At 43.8% G+C, this 24,335-nt stretch overlaps 1 protein-coding gene across 5 annotated transcripts in view; it reads right to left on the reverse strand.

Moving 5' to 3' along the window:
• The window catches only part of GRK3 (G protein-coupled receptor kinase 3), a 132,363-nt gene that overhangs the window by 90,398 nt on the left and 17,630 nt on the right, over window positions 1-24,335 (reverse strand). For 4 of the 5 annotated variants that reach the window (XM_045041737.1, XM_023241633.2, XM_023241632.2 and 1 more), the window contains exon 2: window positions 16,343-16,419. In XM_045041737.1, coding sequence (XP_044897672.1) covers window positions 16,343-16,419 — 77 coding nt within the window. Of the gene's footprint in view, window positions 1-16,342; window positions 16,420-24,335 lie in introns of those variants that run through there. The other variant, XM_019814870.3, reaches the window with a different exon arrangement.

The raw sequence follows: 24,335 nt of genomic DNA on the forward strand, positions 1-24,335 counted from the left end.
ATCAGAACAATCTATCAGGGTGAAAAAGGACATCTCACCAAGATAAGGAGGGAACGTGCGTTAACTGACATTAACAATCGCAATGTGCATGCACCTCTCAAGGGGGAGAGGGTCCAGCAATTCCACTCCAGCCACTTACCAAAAAGGAAGGACAGTATCCGTGCAGCAAGATGTGTTCACAACAAGGGGCACCTGGGTGGCGCAGTCGGTTAATTGTCCGACTCTTGACCTCGGCTCAGGTCACGATCTCACAGTTTGGGAGTTCAAGCCCCACACTGGGCTATGTGCTGACCGCACAAGAGCCTGCCTGGGATTCAGTCTCTCCTTCTCTCTGCCCCTTCCCCGCTTGTGCATGCTCTCTCTCTCAAAATAAATAAATAAACTTAAAAAAAAAAAAAAAACTTTAAAAAGATGTGTTCACAACAAGGATAAAACGGGTAAAAATGTCAATAGTGGTTTCACTCATAATTGCCCTAAACTGGAAGCAATCCCAATGTCCATGAACACTGAATTGTGTTAAGTCCACACGATGGAATACTATTCAGCAAGAAAATAAACCAAGCCCTGAACAATCCACAATATGGATGGCTCTCCAGGAAGGACACTGTGCTTGGGCCAATAAGCCAGATACCAAAGAGTGCATGTTGTTGGACTCTGTTTAAATGTACTTCCAGAAAAGACAAATGTAATCCATTGTGACGAGAGCAGATCAGGGGTTGCCTGGGGCTGCGGTGGGGTGGGGGGGCAGCTGAATACAATGGGGCCAGGATGGTCTCTTTAAAGTGATAGAGGGGCTGGCTGGCTCAGTCCCTTAAACTGCTGACTCTCGATTAAGGCTCAGGTCATGATCTCATAGTTTGTGAATTTCAGCCCCTGCATTGGGCTCTGAACTGTGCTTCAGATCCTGTCTCCCTCTTTCTGCCCCTGCTGCACTCACGCTTTTTCTCTCTCTCAAAAATAAATAAATGTTTAAAAAATTAAAAAAAAAAATAAAGCGATGGAATTGGTCTATACGTATGGACTGTGGTAATAGTTATACCAGTGTACATTTCTGTCAAAAGTCAAACTCGGGGGAAAAAAAGGGGGAGGCACCTGGGGGGCTCAGTCGGTTAAGCGTCCGACTTCGGCTCAGGTCATGATCTCACGGTTCGTGAGTTCGAGCCGCACGTCAGTCTCTGTGCTGACAGAGCCTGGAACCCGCTTTGGATTCTGTGTCTCCCCCTCTCTCTCTGCCCCTTCCCCACTCATGCTCGCTCTCTCTCTCTCTCTCTCTCTCTCTCAAGAATAAACATTAAAAAAAAATTTTTTTAATTAAAAAAAAAACACAAGCATATAGCACAGTTAGCACAAAAGCAAGAAAAAAATCAGTGACAACTGGTTCCTTACAGATGTGGTGTCTCATGAGGAGGAAGTCAGGTATATTCTGAAAACCATAAATGAGAAGAAACAATGAGAGAAAAAGAAGGGCCCCAAAATCAGTGTTCCCAGTAAAGCTGTTCTGTTTCGGGTTCTTTTCCACCACCACTTCTGAGCCCACTTGCTGGTGTGAGAGTAGGAGCCACAAAACAAAATGAATTCCAATTGTCTTAAATAGTCACAAATTGTATGGCAAGCAAATTGGATTCCTGAGAACAAACTCCAAAAGCCAATAATGATTTTTTTTTAAGTGATACTTGCATCCACATTCGAAGCAATGAAAATTTCCATTGGGAAAAAACAAAAACAACAACAAAAACAAAACACCAATTTCTGTGGAGAATAAGTGCATCTTTCCAAGGTAAGAATGTTTGCTTCTTTTAAAAGTAGCCCTCTTTTCTTTGTGCTCCAGTTATAAATAGTCTCTTTGAGAGACTAGCACAAGTCAGTCTGCCCCACCTCGGCTGGGATTTATTTCTCTTCTGAGCCAGACCTGAAGAATGTTCTCTGCTCCTCAGCGAGCAGAAAGTGATTCAGAGTTGGAACAAAGCTCTAAGCTTACACGGATGACCTCAAAGCATCAGGAAGAATGCAGAGGACGTGTGACAAGAGCCTCCGGCAAGTGACCCTGTGCAGACCAAGTTCCCTTAATTCCTGAGGGGCAGGAACAGACCCGCTGCCCTCTGACCTGAGCCTTTTCTTCCCCTTCTGGCCCTACCTGAACCGTTGGGACACTGTCTCCCGCCCACCCCCTCCCCCCTCTCCCCCCACCCCCTCCCCCCTCCCCCCCCAGCCCCTCTCTCTCTCACTCTCCCACCGGCTTCACACCATGATTCCTTACAAATCCAGTCGTCAAGGCTGTAACTCCGTGACTTCTCCCACCGCCTCCAACGCTACCCCACTCACCCAAAGGCCAGAATCACCTCCCGCTTCCACCCTGCCCTCCCAGGCCCGTTTCCATGGCAGCTCGTCTGCTCTGTGAAGGCCTGAGAGAGTGCCAGCCCAGTGGTCGGCCTCTCCTACGTCCCTGCTCACTCTGAATAAAAGCCGACACCCTTGCGATGGCCTGCAAAGCCTGTCCGACCTCCCCCACCTGGCACTCCCACTCCCCACCTTGGCCGCAGCCTCTGGGCCTCCAGGCTGTCCGCCCACCATCGTGGCTCCTGAGTGAGGGTGTCTGCTGAACCCTCAGCCCGGACCTGCTCTCCCCAGATAAATGCACAGGGGCTCGGCTCCCTCACCTCCCCCCGCCCAGGGATTTGTCCAACTGACCCCTTATAAGCAGTGCCTTCTCGAAACACTCTTATCAGAAACGGCCACCAGCACACCCTTCCTCTCTGTGGCCCTGCGAATCTCCACGACCTGTACCAGCATGGGGACAGTATGAGTTTGTCAGCCCGTCTCCCCGGGGTAGGATAGTAGCTCCACAAAGACACAGGCTTCAGAACTGTTCACAGCTGCATTCTCACGGTACTTACAAGAATGTGTGTGGCACATGATAAATTTTACTGAACAAATGACTGAGTTTTTAGCAACAGATTTCGAACAAACTCTAATAACCGCCCCATAGCACATCTCTGCAATTCCTGGTTTTGACTTTGACTAGAAGTAGAAATACTGACAAAAATCAAGGATGAGGTATAAAAATCCTCAGAAAAAAAGGATTTCCAGAACAGCTAAAACCAGGGGCTATCCTCAGCACACTACCACATGACATTTCGTGGTGCGTTTGGAGCTTTTAAAATCCTACAAGGGTCCCGTCATCCCCTTAACTGTCGGTTCTGAAAGCTGATGGACAGTTTTTCCAATAGAGGTGATGCTTCCTGGATCCCTGGCATTCTCTAGCAACACATATGAAGACCCCACATTTGCTAATATTGCTAGAGCACACACACGCTTCCCCGAACGTACGTGGACCCTGCCAGGGAGAAAGCTGTAAGGTTGAGTCAGCTACAGAGGCCTGCTGGGCGGCTAGGCTTCCCTCTTGGCTAAGAGACTAGCCTGTCCACACTCGCCTTGGGATTTAAACACGTGCCTCCTATGAAAAGATGTTCAACGTCGCTCCTTATCAGGGAAATACAAATCAAAACCACACTCAGATATCACCTCATGCCAGTCAGAGTGGCCAAAATGAACAAATCAGGAGACTATAGATGCTGGAGAGGATGTGGAGAAACGGGAACCCTCTTGCACTGTTGGTGGGAATGCAAATTGGTGCAGCCGCTCTGGAAAGCAGTGTGGAGGTTCCTCAGAAAATTAAAAATAGACCTACCCTATGACCCAGCAATAGCACTGCTAGGAATTTATCCAAGGGATACAGGAGTGCTGATGCACAGGGGCACTTGTACCCCAATGTTTATAGCAGCACTCTCAACAATAGCCAAATTATGGGAAGAGCCTAAATGTCCATCAACTGATGAATGGATAAAGAAATTGTGGTTTATATACACAATGGAATACTACGTGGCAATGAGAAAGAATGAAATATGGCCTTTTGTAGCAACGTGGATGGAAGTGGAGGGTGTGATGCTAAGTGAAATAAGCCATACAGAGAAAGACAGATACCATATGGTTACACTCTTATGTGGATCCTGAGAAACTTAACAGAAACCCATGGGGGAAGGGAAGGGAAAAAAAAAAAAAAAAGAGGTTAGAGTGGGAGAGAGCCAAAACATAAGAGACTGTTAAAAACTGAGAACAAACTGAGGGTTGATGGGGGGTGGGAGGGAGGGGAGGGTGGGTGATAGGTATTGAGGAGGGCACCTTTTGGGATGAGCACTGGGTGTTGTATGGAAACCAACTTGACAATAAATTTCATATATTAATAAATAAATAAATAAATAAACACGTGCCTCCTAGACATCACCAGGAGTCCCTTCCATGAATCGCTGGGACTCCCTGGGAGTAGTAACCACACTTCACTGGCACTTTCGATATTGACATGCCAGAGGTCTGTGCGCGTCATATACGTTCTTTCGAAGGGTGAGCTGGCTGGGGGTGGGAAGCCTGATGTGGTCTTTATCTTCCCCCGTGTGCCTTTTTTGTTTAAAGAGATTTTCCTAGTACAGCACTTGATCAAAACATATTCGACTGTGAATGTCTCATTTCGCAAAGCATATAAGTACATCTGCTACAGAAAGATCTTTGTGCACTGCCCCCAAATTCTGGATTTTAGCATCATTATATATTAAATAGGAATTGTAGGGTTGATATGTTATTTAAAAAAAAAAAAAAAAAGAGGCACTTCATCTCCATGCGAATTTCCACACTAACTTTTCCTGGTGACAGACAGACAGAACTTCCAATCCAGGCTTTGCCTCTTGGGGGGTGCGCGAACTTGGTCACATTCCTTTACCCAGCATGTGAAATGCTCAGGGCAGTGTTTGGCACACAGGGAGCCATCGCCGTCTCAAACTAAAAGGGATTCCTACAAAGCAGGCTCAGAAGAAATCAGGGAGAATTAAATAGCAATTTAAGAGATCACAGATTGGGGCACCTGGGTGGCTCAGTCCGTTAAGTGACTGACTTGGGTTCAGGTCATGATCTCGCGGTTCCAACCCCGTGCTGGGCTCTGCACTGACGGCTCAGAGCCCGGAGCCTGCTTTGGATTCTGCGTTTCCCTCTCTCTCTGCCCCTCCCCCTCTGATGTTCTGTCTCTCTCTCTCTCTCTCTCTCTCTCTCTCTCTCTCTCTCTCTCTCTCTCTCTCAAAAATAAATAAACATTAAAAAAAAACTTTTAAAGATCACAGATTGCCAGGCGGCAGATCAGGGGTCTAGCCATCCTACCGAGGCGTTCCTATCGTTCTAGTGATTAGCAGATGCCAAAGTACTGTGTTATTCCAGTAAAACGTAGCTGTTCTCAATTTTTCTTGGAAGTGATCATTCTGGCTGATCTTCAAACCTGAAGATCTTTAAAGCTTTAAAAAGGAAAGCTTTAAGAGCTTTAAAAAGGAAAACCAGGGGTGTTTGAGTGGCTCAGTTGGTTAAGCGTCCAACTTCAATTCACGTCATGATCTCGTGGTTCATGAGTTCGAGCCCCGAGTCGGGCTCAGGGCTGACAGCTCGGAGCCTAGAGCCTGCTTCAGATTCTGTGTCTCCCTCTCTCTCTGCTCCTCCTCTAGTTGTACTCTCTCTCAAAAATGAATATTAAAAAAAAAAAAGGAAAACCAGCCTTAATAAACTTAAAAAAAAAAAAAAAAGGTACTCTCAGGCTCTTTGAAAGCTGCCTCAAATATCGCGGAAGTCCCAAATACTTAGAGTGGCAGAGTGTGCCTGCAGGGCAGGTGGTAGCCCCCAGCTCAGGCAGGGTCCTATGGGAGGAGCCGGGTAGATACCCGGCCTGCACGAGGCCAGCACAGGTAAGAAGTCACCTGGAAAGACAGCCTGCCAGTAACCGGCAAGATGAAAATGTGCAGAATCGGTGCCCCCAACTTTCCCGAGTTCCCTCACCAGGAGTTGCCTGTTGCTGCCTCGCCTTTTCAATTGAAAATCCAATTAGCTGTGCTTAGTCAAGTGTTTATCTCTGCTTTTTGAAAGTTTAAGTGGATCTTTAACTCTTTCACTGGCTAAAAGTCTCCACAAAGGCATGTATAATTGATGCAGCACTGAATGGGGCCCTAGGTTTTTCTTCTCCGTGGTGGTTGGTTGCTCTCCTCTAGAGAAAGGTATGATGGGGTGGGAGCCCGACTCTGTGACCCTCAATCAGGGCTGTTTGTAGGGGGAAGGGCCTTCGCAGGGGCAGAAACACCCACTTCCAAACAAAGCTGGGCACAAAAACGGGGAGACAGAGATTGAAGCTGGTTCCCAGGTTCAGATTCCCCTCATTATAACCAAATGCAAAAAGATTCCATTTGCTATCATTTAACCCTGGCCTTTGAGTAAGGAGTTGCAGGGCTACAAGGTTTTTGGCAGATTTTAACCATCTATTTTGTTTTGAAGCACAGAACACTTCAAGCAATACTTTTATAAATTAAAAAAAAAAAATTGATTGGAATCCCTGGTCTTTGAAATTAACAAAAGAATAATACTAAAATGTTTTATTCTGTGTTGTTTGTGGGTTTTTTTTTTTTAACTATTTCGGTGGTCTTATATAATATCGATTTTTTCATAGGTACCCATGACATATCTGTGTCCATCTTTGTTTTTATAGAAACTGCGCAAAAATCTATTTGAAAGGTAGTAGTTTTTATTTTTCTAATGTACTCTTTCTATAATGAAACATATATTTTTGTCTCCAAAGCCCATAACAAGTATATTTCTTATGCCTTAACCCCAAGGTGCCAAATACAGTATATGCATTCTTGCTACATAAACGTTCTTTGAAATCTTGCTAAATGTATTTGAGACCAACATAAGAAATATTTAAGAAATCAAAGTGAAAAGTAAAAACTGAAAAGGAAAGGCACCAGAATGGAAAGAAAGAAAGAAGTAAAATTGTTTTTATTCAGAGACAAGATTCTCTATGGGGAAAATCCTAAGGAATTCACACGCACGCATGTGCACACGTGCACGCACACACACCCATGCACAAATCTCTAGAATTAATAAACCAGTTCATCAAGATGGCAGGATCCAAGGTCACCATACAAAAACCCATTCTATTTCCACGTGCTAGCGATGAAGAGCCAAAAATGAAATTAAAGAAACAAGTCCGTTCAAAATAGCACCAAAAAACATGAAAATACTTGGGAATAAATGTAATGTGACGCAAGAGACTGAAAGCCACAAAGCACGCCTAAGAGAAATTAGAGATGACCTAAATAAATGCAGAGACATTTCATTTTCATGGATCGGCATACTTCATGCTGTTAAAATGGCCATTCTCTCCACGTTGATCTGTAGATATAACATAATCCCTATGGAAATTCCAGCAAAAATTTTTTTTTTGGCAGAAATTGAAAATCTGATGCTAAAATTTATATCAAAATGTAAAGGATTCAGGATAGCCAAAAACAATTCTGAAAAAAAAAATGTAGAAAGAAAGAAAAAAGAATAAAGTGGGAGGATTTTTATTTCCTGATTTCAAAACTTACCCCAAAGCTACAGTAATGAGGACAGTGTGGCACTGGTCTAAGGCAGAGATCAATGGAACAAAATTGAGAGTCCAGAATAAATCCATTTTATGGTCAATTAATTTTCAACAAAGGTGCAAGGACAATTCAATGTGGAAAAGAAATGTTTTTTCAACAAATGCATCCAGACAATTGGATATCTACATGCAAAAAAAAAAAAAAAAAAAAAAAGATGAACTTAAACCCTTATCTCACATCATACGCAAAACTAACTCAAAAATCAACCAAAGACCTAAATGTGAGAGCTAACATGATAGAACATCTAGAAGAAAACTAGAAGAAAATCTTCATGGCATTCAGGTAGGCAGAAAAGTTCCTAGATATGACCCAAAAGTACAATTTTTAAGTAACATACCCTTAAGATACCCTTATCTCACAAATACACAAAAACTAACTCAAAAATCAACCAAAGACCTAAATGTGGGAGCTGAAATGATAAAACATCTAGAAGAAGAATAGAAGAAAATCTTCATGGCATTCAGGTAGGCAGAAAGTTCCTAGATATGACACAAAAGTACAATTTTTAAAAATGTATGAATTGGGTTTCATCAGAATTAAAACGTTCGGTGCTTCAGAAGTCACCATTAAGAAATGAGAAAATCAATTTCTTAAATGGACCGAAAGATTTCAATAGGCACTTCACCAAAGATATAAGAAGGCTAATTAGCCCAATCACGTTCAGGGCCACTAATGGTTAGGGAAATACAAATCAAGAACACAATGAAACATCACTTCACACCCACAAGAATGGCTTTGACCAAAAAGACAACAGCAAGCGTGGATGAGGTTATGGCAAGCCTGGTCCTCCAGAACCTGACGGTGAGAATACAACAGCGATTTCTGAAAAGGGTAACCCTGAATTTGTCAGATATCCCAGCAGTTCCGAAGCTCCTAGTTATACACCTAAGAGAGATGGAAACAGGTGTCCACACTGGCACATGACCACTCACAGCAGCATCGTTTGTAACAAACAGTGGGAGTAATCTGAGTGTCCATCAACCAACTGGCGAATGGATAACAAATTCTGTGGTCTATCCATAGGATGGAATATTAATTCAGCCACAGAAGGGTTGGTGAAGGATGGGTAAGCGCAATGTGGTTGAGCCTCCAAAATCTTATGCTAAATGAAAGAAGCCAGAACCAAAAGACTACGGTCTACATATGGCAGGCTTCCGCTGGCACAAACGGGAGTCAGTGTGATAAACGGAGATGATCCGGTGGCAATAGGTGACGTAATGTTACATAAGCCAGGTTGTTCTTCCTACACGAGGGTAACATTTGCATACTTCATGAATTAAGCACCTATTTTGGAGTCTCCTTATAATCAGACACACTGCCCTCTAATGAGACTGGCTAGGCAGACAGGAGTTAAGTAGATTGTCGGCAGACAGATGGAATTTATCAAAAGCCATGCGCCTCACTTGCATATGATGAGATTATTTCAGTGTATCCTACTGAAGAAAATGGTAACAAAATCTTAACCCCAATTGGTAAAGTGGTCTGTCTTTCAATAATCGGTATCTCTTTAAAACCATTCTTCAGATAAGCCAAACCAAGAACACTGTGTCCGTACTGAAATGAGTGTAGGTTTTACTGATAGCAAATTAGGAATCAGCATAATTGATGTCTGTTAAGACATACAATTTCTGTTTAAGAAGGAGAAAAGGAGGATAAAAGCAGCCTGTCACTTAATCTTTTTTATTCCGAGAACTGGCAATTAAAAACAAAGACTTGGTGGGGACACCTCGGGGGCTCAGTTGGTTAGGCTTCGGACTTCAGCTCAGGTCATGATCTCACGGCTTCTGAGTTCAAGCCCCACTTCAAGCTCTGTGCTGACAGCTCAGAGTCTGGAGCCTGCTTCCGATTCTGTGTCTCCGTCTCTCTGCCCTTCCCCCACTCGTTCTCTCTCTCATTCTCTCTCTCTCAAAACTAAATAAACATTAAAAAAAATAAAAACAAAACAAAAACAAAGACAAGGCGCCTGGGTGGCTCGGTCGGTTAAGCCAAGTCATGATCTCAGCTCAAGTCACGATCTCACGGTTTGTGAGTTTGAGCTCCACGTCGGGCTCTGTGCTGACAACAGGGAGCCTGCTTGGAATTCTCTCTCCCTCTCTCTCTCTGCCCCTCCCCACTCATGCTCTCTCTCTCAAAATAAATAAACTTAAAAAATAATAAAATGAAAACAAAGACTTAAGCATCTACCCTGTTTTCTAGTGCTGTGTAACAAACCACCACAAACTCAGTGACTTGAAAGCACCACTCCTTCCTGACTCACAATTTTTGAGGACACAAGTCCTGGCAGGCTCCTGGGTTTCCCGTTTAGGGGCTCACAAGGCCCAAATCAAAGTTTTGGCAGGCTGGGGACTTATCTAGAGGCTCCCGGGGTCAGGCGCATTCAACCTCATGCAGGTTGCTGGCAGAATTCAGTTCCTACGGTCGTAGCACTCAGGTCCTGGCTTCCTGGTCGGCTCCTAGCCAACACCCACCGTCTTCTCACATGGTCCCCTCCACCTGCAGAGCTGGGAAAGCCATGTCCAATCATTCTTGTGCTTCGCTCTCTCTGACTTCCTCTTCTGCCAGCCTGAGGAAATTCTCTGCTTTTTAAAGGGCTGGTGTGAGTAGATTAAGCCCACCCGGAACACAGTCCTGGTTTCCTCTGTAAAATCTCTTTCGCTGGGTTACTTGCGGGAGCGACGTCATGAGGCCAAAGTCACGGGCCTCGCCTTCAAGTTCGGCCAACTGCACCTGCCTTTTCCTGAACTATATTTAAAGGCAACCAAATAGCCTTTGTGGATGAGCAGCGATAATAAATATGGAAAGAATGGCATAATCAGAACCCCCCCCTCCCTGCCAATCTGGCAACTTCCTTAAAAAAAATAACTGATTTAGGCAACCAGTGTCAATGAAAATGAAACGCATGGCAGACGACAGCGTAATGAGGAGCTGACAACTGACCACATCTGAACTCACTTTAGAGACAGCACTACAGAGCGACAGCTCTGTGTCATGTGCTTCCTGCCACAGAGTGCACAGCGCCACCTGCAAAGCACTCTTGCCACAAAAGTCGAACCAATCTAATAAGCTGTTAGAGCTAACTTCCAATTTACAGGAAATACAGAAAACGGAAGTGTAATTTAAATAATCCCATGAAGAAGCAAAGAGAAAAATTCAGAATGTGGAACATTCTACGATACAACGGACCCAGTTTCTTCAAGAAGTCCATTACCTGTGTGTGGGAAGGGGAGGGGAGGAGGGGGAAACACCTGTTCTAGATTAAAAGAGACATTATTACCAACTACAATATAAGAACATTCTTTGGATCCTGAATCAAACAAACCAAGAGTAGAAGGGCATTTTTAAGTTACTCAGAAAAAATGTGGGGGTGCCCGAGTGGCTCAGTGGTTTGAGCGTCTGACTTGAATTTGGCTCAGGTCATGGTCCCGGGGATCATAGGATCAAGCCCTGCATCGGGCTCCAAGTTAAGCATGGGGCCTGCTTGGGATTCTCTCTCTCTCTCTCTCTCTCTCTCTCTCTCTGTCTCTGTGCCCCCCTGCCCCCGCTACTCAAATTCTCTCTCTCTAAAAGAAAAAAAAAAAAAACTAAAGAAAAAATATAAATATAGACTTGGAATTACAGTAAGAACCATAATCAGATATTAAACTAAGAATCATCATTTTCTTTTCTTTTTTTTTTTTAAAATATTTATTCTGGGGAGAGCACAAGTGGGGGAAGGGCAGAGAGAAGGGGACAGAGAATCTGAAGTGGGCTCTGTGCTGACAGCAGTGAGCCCAATGTGGGGCGCAAACTCATGAACCGCGAGATCATGACCTGAGCTGAAGTCAGATGCCCAATCAACTGAGCCACCCAGGTGCCCCAAGAATCATCGTTTTCATTGGTTGGGGTAGAGACTAAAGTTGTATAAGAAAACATCTGTAGTCTTTACAGATGGATATAGGGCTGAAACTCCAAAAAGAGTTTGCTAATTGCTTAAAATATTTTGGCAGGGGTGCCTGGGTGGCTCAGTTGGTTAAGCATCAGACTCTAGACTTCAGCTCAGGTCATGATCTCACGGTTCATGAGTTCAAGCCCCACATCGGGCTCTGTGCTGACACTGCAGGGCCTGCTTGGGATTCTCTCTCTCTCTCTCCCTCTCTCTCTTTCTCTGTCTCTCCCCTGTTTGCACAATATCTCTCTCTCTCAAAATAAATAAACTTAAAAAATATATATTTTGGTAGCCATGCAAAGAGAGGATGAACAAGGAAAATGTTGTAAAATAAAAAATCTGGCTGACAAACATGTATGGGGGGTTATTAGTCTAGTTTTGGGCATGACTAGATATTTTTACTTTATTATTTATTTATTTATTTATTTAGAGAGACAGCATGCATGCAAGTGGGGGAGGAGCAGAGAGAGAGGGATAGAGAATCCCACGCAGGATCCATACCCAGCACAGAGCCCAACGTGGGGCTCGATCTCAGGACCCTGAGATTACGACCTGAGCCAAAATCGAAAGTCGGACGCTTAAACCCGGGCACCCCCACATTTTTTCTGAGTAACTTAAAAATGCCCTTCTACTCTTGGTTTGTTTGATTCAGGATCCAAAGAATGTTCTTATATTGTAGTTGGTAATAATGTCTCTTTTAATCTAGAACAGGTGTTTCCCCCTCCTCCCCTCCCCTTCCCACACACAGGTAATGGACTTCTTGAAGAAACTGGGTCCGTTGTATCGTAGAATGTTCCACATTCTGAATTTTTCTCTTTGCTTCTTCATGGGATTATTTAAATTACACTTCCGTTTTCTGTATTTCCTGTAATTATAATTTATAATTATAAAAAACTATAAATTTTTATAATAAACAATTTCATTTCAGGGCTTTCATTCACAGAGCATCTGCTGAGAACCAATCCCTGTGTTAAGGGCTTTGCAGACATTTCTTGCTGCATCCTCACAACTGCCTTATGCAGCAGATAATATTTTCACCCCCCCCTTTCATAGCTCAGAAAACTTAACGAAACATCAACCAGTTTGGGGTATAGCCAACAGGCCGGCGCATCGCCCGTCATCTCAACAAAGCTTCGGAGACTGAGTATACGACTGAGACTGAGTAAACTTTTCCATTTCACAAAGCGTTTCTGCACGCGGGCTGCAGCACAGGTTGGCAGGCAGCTCCCCCAAACCAAGCGCTAACCTCAGCACAGGGGAGGGCGGGAGGTGCCGGACGAGAGAAAAGGGGCTGATTGATAGGCAGGGGATACACGGTGAAAGGGAAACAACAGAACGACAGAAAATCAACAAGTTGGTGACACATGGAGACAGTCATGGAAAGGGGCGGATGGAACAGATGGGAGAAACAAAGGCAAAAGGCGGTGGGCGGGGCGGGGGGGGGGGTGAGGGGGAGCGAAATGGGAAGAAAAGAAGACCTAGAGAGCAGGACAGATTCACTCCAACCACAGGCCACCTTCCGTCCTGCCCCCATCCCTCACACCAGCTGAAAAGGAGAACCCTACAGGGCAGGAGGAAGGACCAGACGGACACTGAATGTACAGCGATGTCCGGACGTAACTACAGACGTGTGTTTGGCGACGTTACCACGCACTCTTGTCTCCCCATCCCGCCCCCCCCCCCGCCCCCCGTCCCAAGATTGCTGCTCTTTCCTGTGACCTTCCAAGTTCAGACCTAGCTTCCTCTGCCCAGCTCCAAGCTCACGAAGGGGAAGGAAGGGAAGAGGAAGGAATCATTTATTCATTTAAGCAACTTTGAAATTCTTCAAAATAGCTTCACCGAGAGAATTCACAGGCCATCAGTGCCCAAGGAAGCTGCTCGTGGGGCAGAACCTGTGTGACTGAGGCCAGGACGCAAGGCCACCTTAATGCCAGTAAGGGCCTCCGATCAAGGGCCCCTGGGGTCATCTTCGGGTAAGGGTTGGATCAAAACAATGGGAAGGAGGGGCGCCTGGGTGGCGCAGTCGGTTAAGCATCCGACTTCAGCCAGGTCACGATCTCGCGGTCCGTGAGTTCGAGCCCCGCGTCAGGCTCTGGGCTGATGGCTCCGAGCCTGGAGCCTGTTTCCGATTCTGTGTCTCCCTCTCTCTCTGCCCCTCCCCCGTTCATGCTCTGTCTCTCTCTGTCCCAAAAATAAATAAACGTTGAAAAAAAAAATAAATAAAAAAAAAAAAAAAAAAAAAAAAAAAAACAATGGGAAGGAAAGACATGTCTGGGGGCCTGCATGTGTGTTGCGGGGACGGCGGACAGGAGCGGGATGAGGATCAGAAAACACAACGGGAGAAATAACCTTCAGTGCATTTCACAGACTGGCACGAGAGCACAGGCGACAGCGGGTTCGTCACAATCTTCCAGTGTGCCTTAGTAACAGGGAACCACCCGCTCGCATCACAGGTTGAGAAACACCTTCCTCTCGTAGCAGCATTATGTATAATAGGCAAAAAGTGGAAATAACCCAAACATCCGCCGACGGATGAGTGGATGAACAACACGCGCACAGCCACATCTTATGGAATATCACCAAGCACAAAAAGGAATGAAGTACCCGCACATGCCACCACATGGAGGAACCTTTAAAATATGAGAGAAGCCCCATGCAAAGGCCAGGCATCGTCTGATTCCATCCGGGAGGAATGTCCACGCTGGGCGAATCCACAGGGGCAGGAATCAGATTAGTGGTATCTCGGGGTGGGGGTGGGGGTGCTGATGGGTATGGAGCCTCTTCTGGGGGTGTTGGAAACGTTCTAAGATGAGGCTGGGTTCAGGGCTGCACGACTCTGTGAACACGCTAAAAACTGCTGAACTGCACACGTGAAACGAGAGAGACGCCGTGGCAAGTTGCTGTCAACAGAGCTGTAGACCTATTTTTAAATTTCAACTAATAAATAAGGCGTTTCTTTCTTCCCTTGTTTCCCAAAGACACGAATTTCTCTCTCGTTACCGTGAGAGTTTTGTTTTCTGTTCTTTCGTACAAAAGCAGAAGCAAAGCGGGGGGGGGGGGGGGGGCGTTTATTTATATAGATGACAGTTAACCCAACGCCGTGAACACAAGGAGAAGCAGCAATGAAGCATGAGATGAAAGTCAAACTCTTTCGACCGCTCCGTTCCGTAGCCAAATCTCGACGCTCGACACTCAGGATGTAAGATTTCTAGGTAGCTACAGGCCGCTAGCTTTCCACACGTTGTGCTCTGAGCACAGACGGGGCAGTACTCCACCTGCTTCTCCGGGGAACGGCATCCAGCTTTTCACCACTGAATGTCAGGGGCTGTGAAAGAAGCTCTATCGCCTTCATAGATGGCCAAGTTTTGGAGGCTAGCTAAAAAGTCTGCCAAAACCCGAAGGCTTTTCTGCACCGGTTTCTACTTTAGTTGAACACAAGAGAGCATCATGCCGCTTTCTTAAAAAAAACAAAACACAAAAAACTATCCAGTTCTCACAGGGTGACCCTCAGCAGTACATTTTATATTCATTGTTTCCTTTCCAAGAGCCTTTACAGAATGGCTGGACAAGGAGAACTACAAATCAGAATAAGTCACTTCACCGACCTGAGTCTATGACTCCTTACTTATAAGGAGGAGGGCTGCCCACAATTACTTCCAAGGATATTCAGTCTCAAGGGGATCGGTCATTGTGGGTCTGTGAATCATGGAGACAGGACTAAATGCGGAAACGGAGTTCCAGGAAACTTTTGTATAACCAGTTTCTTGCAATTTTAATAAAGTCATTTCCTTGAGTATTAAAGTCATTTAAAAATGATGCCACAGTTCCTCGGCAAATCTTATCTGAGTAATTGTGGGAGGCAAGTAAAGGGAAGGAAAGAAGGTTCCAATTCTCTCATATTCAGCTAAGGTGATTTCACGTGAAATCCTGGAATTATCTGTTTATCACATTACCATGGGCAGATTAACAAAATACCCAGCTGGCAGGCCAAACGATGAATCCTATCTGAGTTGAGAATAAAAATATAGTGTAGGAAACTTCTGGACAGCAGGAACGGATTTGGGGGGATGAAAAAAAGAAAGTATGTGGACTCCAGCTCTTATCTAACCTCTAAACAAACTGCCAGCCCTTCGGAAGCATAATACTCCAATGCTCCCCAAGCCTTGGAACCTCACACTAGAGCTATTCCTGTCCAGTCCTAACTTCTCCAAGCACTAGCTGCTGGTAATTGGAGAACACGCCTATACATCCACACACTTGCTCCGGCCAAGCCCAGCACTGCCCAGAACTGGGTACCAGCTAGAGAGAAATGGATCCTTGACCTCTATGCACACAACAGGAGAGTCCTGGTGACCTGCTAAGTAAGGCTCAGGGATAAGCCTTAGTTACTGAATGGAGCCTCAGGGATAAGAGTAATTGATGGGGAACTGACAATAAGGAGCAGTGTGTAAAGCCTGTCAGCCAGCGAAAACCGATGAGATCAAGTGCGCCAGCCCCACACTTTGCAAGGAGCCGGCCAAACACAGGAGTGCAATGTTTATGAAGACACAGGACACCTCCTTGCGATCACAGAGAGTACAACAGCAGTGAGGAAAGGTGGGGACCTCGGAAGTGGGTCCGAAACCCAGAGCACTTCTTTCTGGTTACCAACTACCCAATCCTTTGATTTGGCAACCCCCAAACTGCCTTAAACCCTCGAATCAAGCTAGTCTGTCTCCCAAGAGCTTATTCACAAGGTCTGTTAGTAGGGATGGAAGTAACCATTACGTATCTTATTGCTACATGAAATGTCCTTCATTCCCAGCCAGAGCAGTAAAGGCATATAAAGCACGAAAGGCTGCATTTACACATAACTGTGATGCCACCTGAAACCACTATTAGACTGTATGCCAAATGAGTAAGTGGGACTTACCAATTTTCTGGTTAAAAATCTTGTCAAAGGTTATTTCATTTCTCTCCTGGAGGTACTTCTGCATCACACTCCGGATACTAAAAGAGAAGAGGGACACGGTTTTAACGGTGACAGCCTGCATCATGAGAAACCATCCCTAGTGTGGACAATACGTGAATGTCTTAACTCAAGGATGCTGGCTGGAGAGAGCCCTCTTACTGACAGCCGTGATCGCACGGTCGGCTGACTACACTTAAAGCTGGGAGCATCATGGCTCCAGCTGGTATCCTGTCCTGTGACTCAGGGCCAACCTGACGTGTAGACACTGGACCAAAAATAACCCCAGGGCTGTGGGAACGCTCACCCTCAACACCACCGTTCTCAAAATACATACAAGTGTGCGCGCACATGTGACACATTCCGCTAATGGATTAATGAGCTCTTTCTGAAACAAAAGCAAATGTTCCCTGGATGCATGACTGCGATTTTTAAAAACCACATTTCTATACATCAACAATAAACAGTGAGAAAACATAATTAGAAGAAGACTTCACTTAACGATAAAATAAGAAACACCAAATGCCTTGAAATAAACCCTTCAAAACATGGGCAAGGACTTATGGGGAAAATTACAAAATGTACTGAGAGACATCACCGAAAATCTTAATAAATGGAAAAGAACACCATAGTTATGAACAGAAAGATTTAGTATTGCAAAAATTCAACATCTATCCAAGTTTATCTGTGAAATCAATTCAAACCCCATCAATATTCCACAGAGTTTTTCACAGAACATAGAAACGATTAGTCTTTATAAACTGTATCCAGAACAACACGGGATCAAGGAGAGCAAAAACATTTATGAAGAAAAAGAATAATAAGAACAGGGCTTATTACGAAATTAAAATAATTAAGACAGGATAAACAAATTGATCAATGAAATGGAATAGAGAGCACATAAATATGGAACTTTTATAAGCAGCAAGGCAGAGAAATGGAGAAACTAAGGATTATTCTGTAAGTGAACGAAAAGTGAATATCCAAATGGAAAAAGTAGAGACTGAGTCTCTATCATCCACTGGTGGGGGAAAAAATTGGCGTTAGCAGCCCCCTCTTGAAAACAAACTGATGAAGGGGTGCCTGGGTGGCTCAGTCGGTTGAGTGTCCGACTTTGGCTCAGGTCATGATCTCACAGTTCATGAGTTTGAGCCCCGCGTTGGACTCTGTGCTGATAGTTCAGAGCCTGCAGTCTGCTTCGGATTCTGTGTCTCCCTCCCTCTCTGCCCCTCCCCCATGCACGCTCTGTCTCTCTCTGTCTCTCAAAAATGAATACATGTTAAAAAAAATTTTAAACAAACTGAGGTATAATTTATATACGGTTAAATGCATATTTAAGTGTACCAACAGATGAGTTTTTCACATACAACTACTACCCTAATCAAGACATAGAATATTTCTATCACCCCAAAAGATGCCCCTTTGCAATCAGTCTCCCCATACTCTAAGATCCAAGCAAATACCGATCTCCTTTCTTTTAGTATGGTTTACCTCCTCCAGTTTGAGAATTTTACATAAATAAAACTACACAATATGTTGTCGTGTGTCTCACTTCTTTCACTTGACATAAGCAAGCTTCATCCATAGTGTTGTGCACTAAGTATTTAGTCCCTTCTCATCGCCAAGTAGTATGTCATTGCATGAACACTCCACCATTTATCCATTCATCTGTTGATAGACAATTGGGTTGTCTCCAGTCTGGGGCTATTGCAAATAAAGCTGCCTTAAATATCTGTGTGTAAGTCTTTTTACGGGCACGTGTTTTCATTTCTCATGGGCTGTTGGTCATGTGGTTAATTATACCACTGTTGGTCATGTGGTTAATTATATTTAACATTATGAAAAACCTACTGAATGATATTCCAAACTGACTGTATGACGTTACATCCCCACCAGCAACACATGAAGTCCCAGTTGCTCCGTATTCCTTGCCAACACTTTGGTTATCAGTCTTTTCGGTTTTAGCCACTGTTAGGCAGTGTAGTGGTAGCTTATTTTAATTAGGATCTCGCTAATGAGTAAGGATGTTGAGTACGTTTGGACACGATTATTGGAGTACTTCTATCTCCTGTCAGGCATGGGGTGAAGTCTTTTGCCTACCTTTTAATTGAGTTACTTGTCTTATGACTCAATTGTAAAATTTCTGACTATGTCCTGGAATCGAGTCTAGTGTCCGATTTATATGATCATAATATTTTCACCCAGTCCATACCCTGTCTTCACTTTCTTCATGAAGTCCTTCTAAGAGCACAAGTGTCTAGTCTATGAGTTCCGATTTATTATTTCTTTGATGGACCACGCTAAGAAATCTTATGCATCTGAAGGTAATAAAGATTTTTAACCTGGTATTTCCCTTCAGACATTTTAAAGTTCTAGCTTCAATGTGTACGTCTAAGATCCATTTCAGGTTAATTTTTGTGTATGATACAAAGTAAAACCTCAAGGTTCTTTTTTTCTTCCTAATACCTCGCTATTCCGATATCATTTGCTGGGGTAAAAAAAAAAAAAAAGTATCCTTACTCCATTGAATTATCCTGGCACCTTTTTTTGATACAACACTAAATTTGGGAAGGTCTTTCATTAGGCTATCCTGTATCATTGATTTGTATGTCTACTCTTACATCAATACTATATTTTCTTGACTTTAGAGGTTTAGAGTATGTCTTGAAATCAGGTACCTCAATTGGGTTTTACTGCCTTTGTGGAGTTTTTGGTTGGTTCGTTTGTTCGTTTTTTGGCTATCCTAGGTTTGTTACATTTCCATGTAAGTTTTTCCCCAGAAATTTCTGCCCAGAAAAAGCCTGATGGGGCTTGGATTGGGATTGTGCTGAATCTATAGATCAGTTTGCGGGTATTGACTTCTTAGTAATAACAAGTGTAGAATCCATATGTATGATATGTTTCTTCACTAATCTAGGTCTTTAATTTCTCACATCACTATTTTATAGCTTTCAGTATAGAAGTCTGGTCTTTTTTTTTGCAATAGCTTTCTCTGGTTTTGATATCCAGATACTATGATTCATAAGAGGAGATGGGAATAATTCCTTTCTCCTCTATTCTCTGGATGAGTTGGTGCCCAACAATGTTAATTATTCCTTAAATGTTTGGTAGAACTCATCAGTGAAGCCACGTGAGCCTAGAATTTTCTCTGTGGGAAGGTTTTGAAATTACACACTCCATTTCTTTCATAGATATAGGGCTATTTATATTTTCTGTTTCTTCTTGTATTAGCTTTGGTAACTTGTGTCTTTGAAGGAATTTTTCTATTTCATTTAACCTGTTTAATGGAACTCAAAATAATGATTGTGAGTAAGAGAAACCAGATTAAAAAAGAGAGACAAACATACAGACAGAGACAGAGAAAACACAGTGTCTGATTACAAAGAGGCAGAAGCAAACTTTTGCGTGACGGAGCACAGAGCAAAATAATATATACACACACATATATATTTGGTTTTTGTCCCAGTACTTGGCACAGAACTCCTAAAACCCTTGGAATTTTCTTATGGTAGAAGCATCTAATTCATAATAATCCCTTTTCAACCCTACATGAGTTTATGCTAATGAGGTGACTCTTAGCAGCCCATAGACAGCTTCAGGGCAGAGCTAGTTGCCAGAGAAACCCACCATGTGATTAGAGCGGTAGAACTATTGGCCCCATCACTTGACATCTGGGAGAGTGGAGACTGAGTTCAATTACCAACGACCAACGATTTAATCACGCCTACACAATGAAACTTTGATAAAAACTCTAGAAAGATGAGGTCTGAAGAGCTCCTGGGCTGGTGACCCCATGGACACTGGTGCTTCCGGACAGGGCAGGGACGCTCTGTGCCCCACCCCTTCCCACAAGACCCAGCCCTATGTAACAGTCCCTTTGAAGTCCCTGAGTTGTATCCTTTACAATAAAATGAACCGTAAGTATAGCACCTTCTTGAGTTCTGTGAGTTGTTCGAGTGAAATCTCAAACATAAGGGGAGGATCATGGGAACCTCCAAACTTGTAGTCAGCCAGGCAGTAATGCAAAGAGACTACAGGACCCCATTTGCAGCTGGCATCTGAAGTGGGGCAGTCTTGTGGGGCTGAGCCCTTAACTTGGAGGCTGTGCCAACTCTGGGTAGTTAGCATCAGGATTGAGTTGAACTGTAGGACACATAGTTGGTGTCAGAGAATTGACAATTGTTGGAAGGTGACAAAATGTATATGTGCGTTATCTTAATTTTGGTAATGGCTTCACAGGTGTAGATAAAACTTGCCAAATTGGACCTTCGAAATGTGTGCAATGTGTTTCATGTTAATTATACCTCAAAAAAGCTGGGTTGGTTTTTGTTGTTGTTGTTTTTCTTTGAAGTGTATCACTGGGATATGATCAGCAAAATCATGAGTGTTAGAAATTCTCTACCACCCCGACCCTATTTCTTTAGCAAAATCAATTACAAGAGGGAAAAATGATGGCAGGGCACCTAAAAAAACAAACAACAACAAAAAACCCAATCTTATAAAAAATTGAAGAGGGGTGCCTGGGTGGCTTCTGTCCAGCTCTTGATTTCAGCTCAGGTCATGATCTCACAGTACAGGGATCAGGCCCTGCATCAGGTTCTGCACTGACAGCATGGAATTTGTTGGGGATTCTCTCCCCCTCTCTCTGCTCCCCTCCCTGCTCGTGTGCACATGCTCTCTCTCTCTCTTACTCTCTCTCTCTCAAAATAAATAAATCAACTGGGGGCACCTGGGTGGCTCAGTCGGTTGAGCATCCGACTTCGGCTCAGGTCACGAACTTGCAGCTCGTGAATTCGAGCCCCGCGTCGGGCTCTGTGCTGACAGCTCGGAGCCTGGAGCCTGCTTCGGATTCTGTGTCTTCTCTCTCTGACCCTCCCCCACTCATGCTCTGTCTCTCAAAAATAAACGTTAAAAATAAATAAATACGCTTGAACATTTTAAAATAAAAAACTGGGAAAATGAATACAGACCAAATATCTGCCAAATACTTCCTTAGAAGTATTACAATTTAGCAGCAGCAATGTGTTACATCATGTTTATGCTTTTATATTTTAAAAGGGTTCTTATCTTTTAGGGATTGATACAGATATTTTACAGATGCAATGACAGATTATGTCTAGCTCTGCTTCGAAATCATCTAAAGGGAATTAGGAAGTACGGATGAAACACGATTGGCTGTGTGTTGATAGCACATAAAGCCGAGTGATGGCTACATCAATTTCATTATACTATTCTCTCTGTACATGGTTAAAATTTTCATCAAAGAAAGTTTTTTTTAAAAATCAAACCCTCCAGACTCCTGAACCATTTCTTTACATACCTGTTCATCAAGATAAGGCATAATATACTATATATAATACCATATATATTAATGGGAGGCCTAATGGATTTTTTTTAATATAACACCAACTAGCTGGAGACACAGCAACCCTGCCTATTGGGGTCCTGCCATGTAAGTATAATAAATATTGTATTGTAATTTAACATTTTCTTCTACTACTAAAGTGGTTGAAAGATCTGCTCTCTACCGGCCAAGGACTAGGTAGGCTTAAGTTGTACCTGAACACCTCACTAGCAGAAAACTACGATATTTATGACACAGCGAGCCAACTCCCATTTTAAAAGCCTCTATAGGGGGGCCTGGGTGGCTTAGTCAGTTAAGTGTCCCAACTCTTGACCTCGGCTCAGGTCATGATCTCACAGTTTCTGAGTTTGAGTCCCGCATTAGGCTCTGTGCTGATGGCTCCGAGCCTGCTTGGGATTCTGCCTCACCTTCTCTCTGTCCCTCCCCTGTGTGTGTGTGTGTGTGTGTGTGTGTGTGTGTGTGTGTGTGTGTGTATGTGGGGGGGGGAGGGGAGGAGGGAAGGGGGAGGTCTGCACGCGCATGTGCACAAGCTCTCTCTCTCTCTCAAAATAAATAAACTTTAAAAAAGTCCTCTATATTCTCTTGAGGTTTAATTCTGTTTTATTCTGGTGTCCAAAACAAAATGAGTTTAAACAATTATCTCTGTGACATATCACCCCCAAAAAATGAGGATGCAAAAGGTAGTTGTGAAGATAAAGCAAAATTATGGGAAGAGACTGCTTTGTTAGAAGCACCACATAAATGAGTGGTTACCATTACTGACCACCAAGAAACCCAGAAGGCAGAGGTTTTTTTTTAAGATGAGATGACTAAGCAGTCATACAAAGATTCAATTCCCCAAAAGGAAATTGCTTTCTTTTATATGTAGTTACTAAATATTTTCCACTAACTGCTCATTAAACACCCAAAATAGAGCTACATTATCCAAAGTCATAATAAAAACTCCGCCACTAGATTTAAAAACCACCGAATCCTGCCAGATAGACTCTGAAGAGGTCTGTAAAAGTAGCTGGGACGGTTTAATGTCAACTCTTGTCAAGGTTCCTCAGTTCACCAGATCTTTGGCAGGAAAGGCTTGCATATAATTTGCATACCATTAAACATTTCAGCAGGAGACAGTCTACATTTAGACAATCACAACCCAATTACGCTAGATGTGAATTTAAGCTCCTTTGTGTTTTTTTCTACAATATTTTGACAATCCAGATCAGCTCTCTTCATGCCTTTTTCTTTGCGACAGATTACCTGATATTAAAGTGACACTAACATAACCCGAATTCCACTGGTCAGTAAAAATCCATCATCTTAACGAAAGTCGTCCCTGGACAGAGAGAATTAGCGAGATGAACACATTTATGGGGTCATCAGTTCTTCTAATAAAAGCCACTAAAACCTCATGACCCAAATCATCCCTTCAAATTAGTTACAATGATCATTCTAGAACCCATTCACCTTTATTTTTCAGAATACTTTTGAATCAGCAACAACATACGAGCAGATTCATTTTACAGCGAAGCATCAGAGGAGGGAGGGACAGAGGCCAGGAGAGTCTATAGCAGGGCTTAGAGCATCCTCCTCGTTTCCAAGGGTAATTTTCCATGCAGTTATCTCAGTTACAAGACTCCAAGGGCCTCCCATTTTGCCCAACGTCCTAACTCCTTAGCACGTTACCGGGAGCACTTCCAATGGGGCCCCAACCCGCCTCGTCCACCACATCGTGTCATGGTTTTTCTCCCAGAGCGGCCACGCTTGATTTTCTCACTGCTCCGTGACTCTAAATGCCACTCCTTCGAATGCCTCTTTTTACATGAAAACCTCCTTGTCTTCCAGGATCCACGTCGGGATCACTGACACTATGATGCTGTCCCCAGCTCTGGCAGAGGTAAGCCACTTCGGTTTCCACTGCACGTCACATGGCACTGCTGTATCATGTCCCCAGTGGACCCCCGTCCTCCTCAGGAGGAAAAGACGGTGTAGTCATTGGTTCACACAACCGTTCATTCGTTCGAAATAGGTACTGCATCCTTTCTAGGAGACAGCCAGCCACTGCGTGTGATGCCAGAAACACACAGCGCCTCCGACCCGGTCTCTGCCCTAAAAGAGCCCTTGTCCATAGGGGTGACAGAGGAGTGAACAGGAAGCCCCAATCCAACGTGGCAGTCAGCAGGGACTGCACGGCCAGCTCAACAGGACTAAACTATAGAATCTGAGGGGCTGCTGGCAAAGGGGAAATGAGAGAAAGCAAGGGGACCACTCGAGAAGGATCTCATAGTCATGTCACCTCAGCCTGTACCAAATAATTGAACCAAATGGACAAAGGACAACAGCAATTAAAACACACACACACACAGAGACACACACACCACACACGCCAGACCACAAACAGCTCCCACTTTTAGATTCATTTATTTTTCTAACTATGTGAAAAGCGTATCTAAATTACCCCCCATGAGATTAATGTCAGCCTTTCATGGCTTTTTTTGTCTTTAATGTTTATTTATTTTTGAGAGAGAGCGAGAGAGCGTGCGAGCAGGGGAGGGGCACAGACAGAATGAGACAGAGAATCCAAGAAGGCTCTGGGCTGTCAGCACA

The sequence above is a fragment of the Felis catus genome, chromosome D3, assembly GCF_018350175.1.
Source record: "Felis catus isolate Fca126 chromosome D3, F.catus_Fca126_mat1.0, whole genome shotgun sequence".
NCBI classification, from domain to species: Eukaryota; Metazoa; Chordata; class Mammalia; order Carnivora; family Felidae; genus Felis; species Felis catus.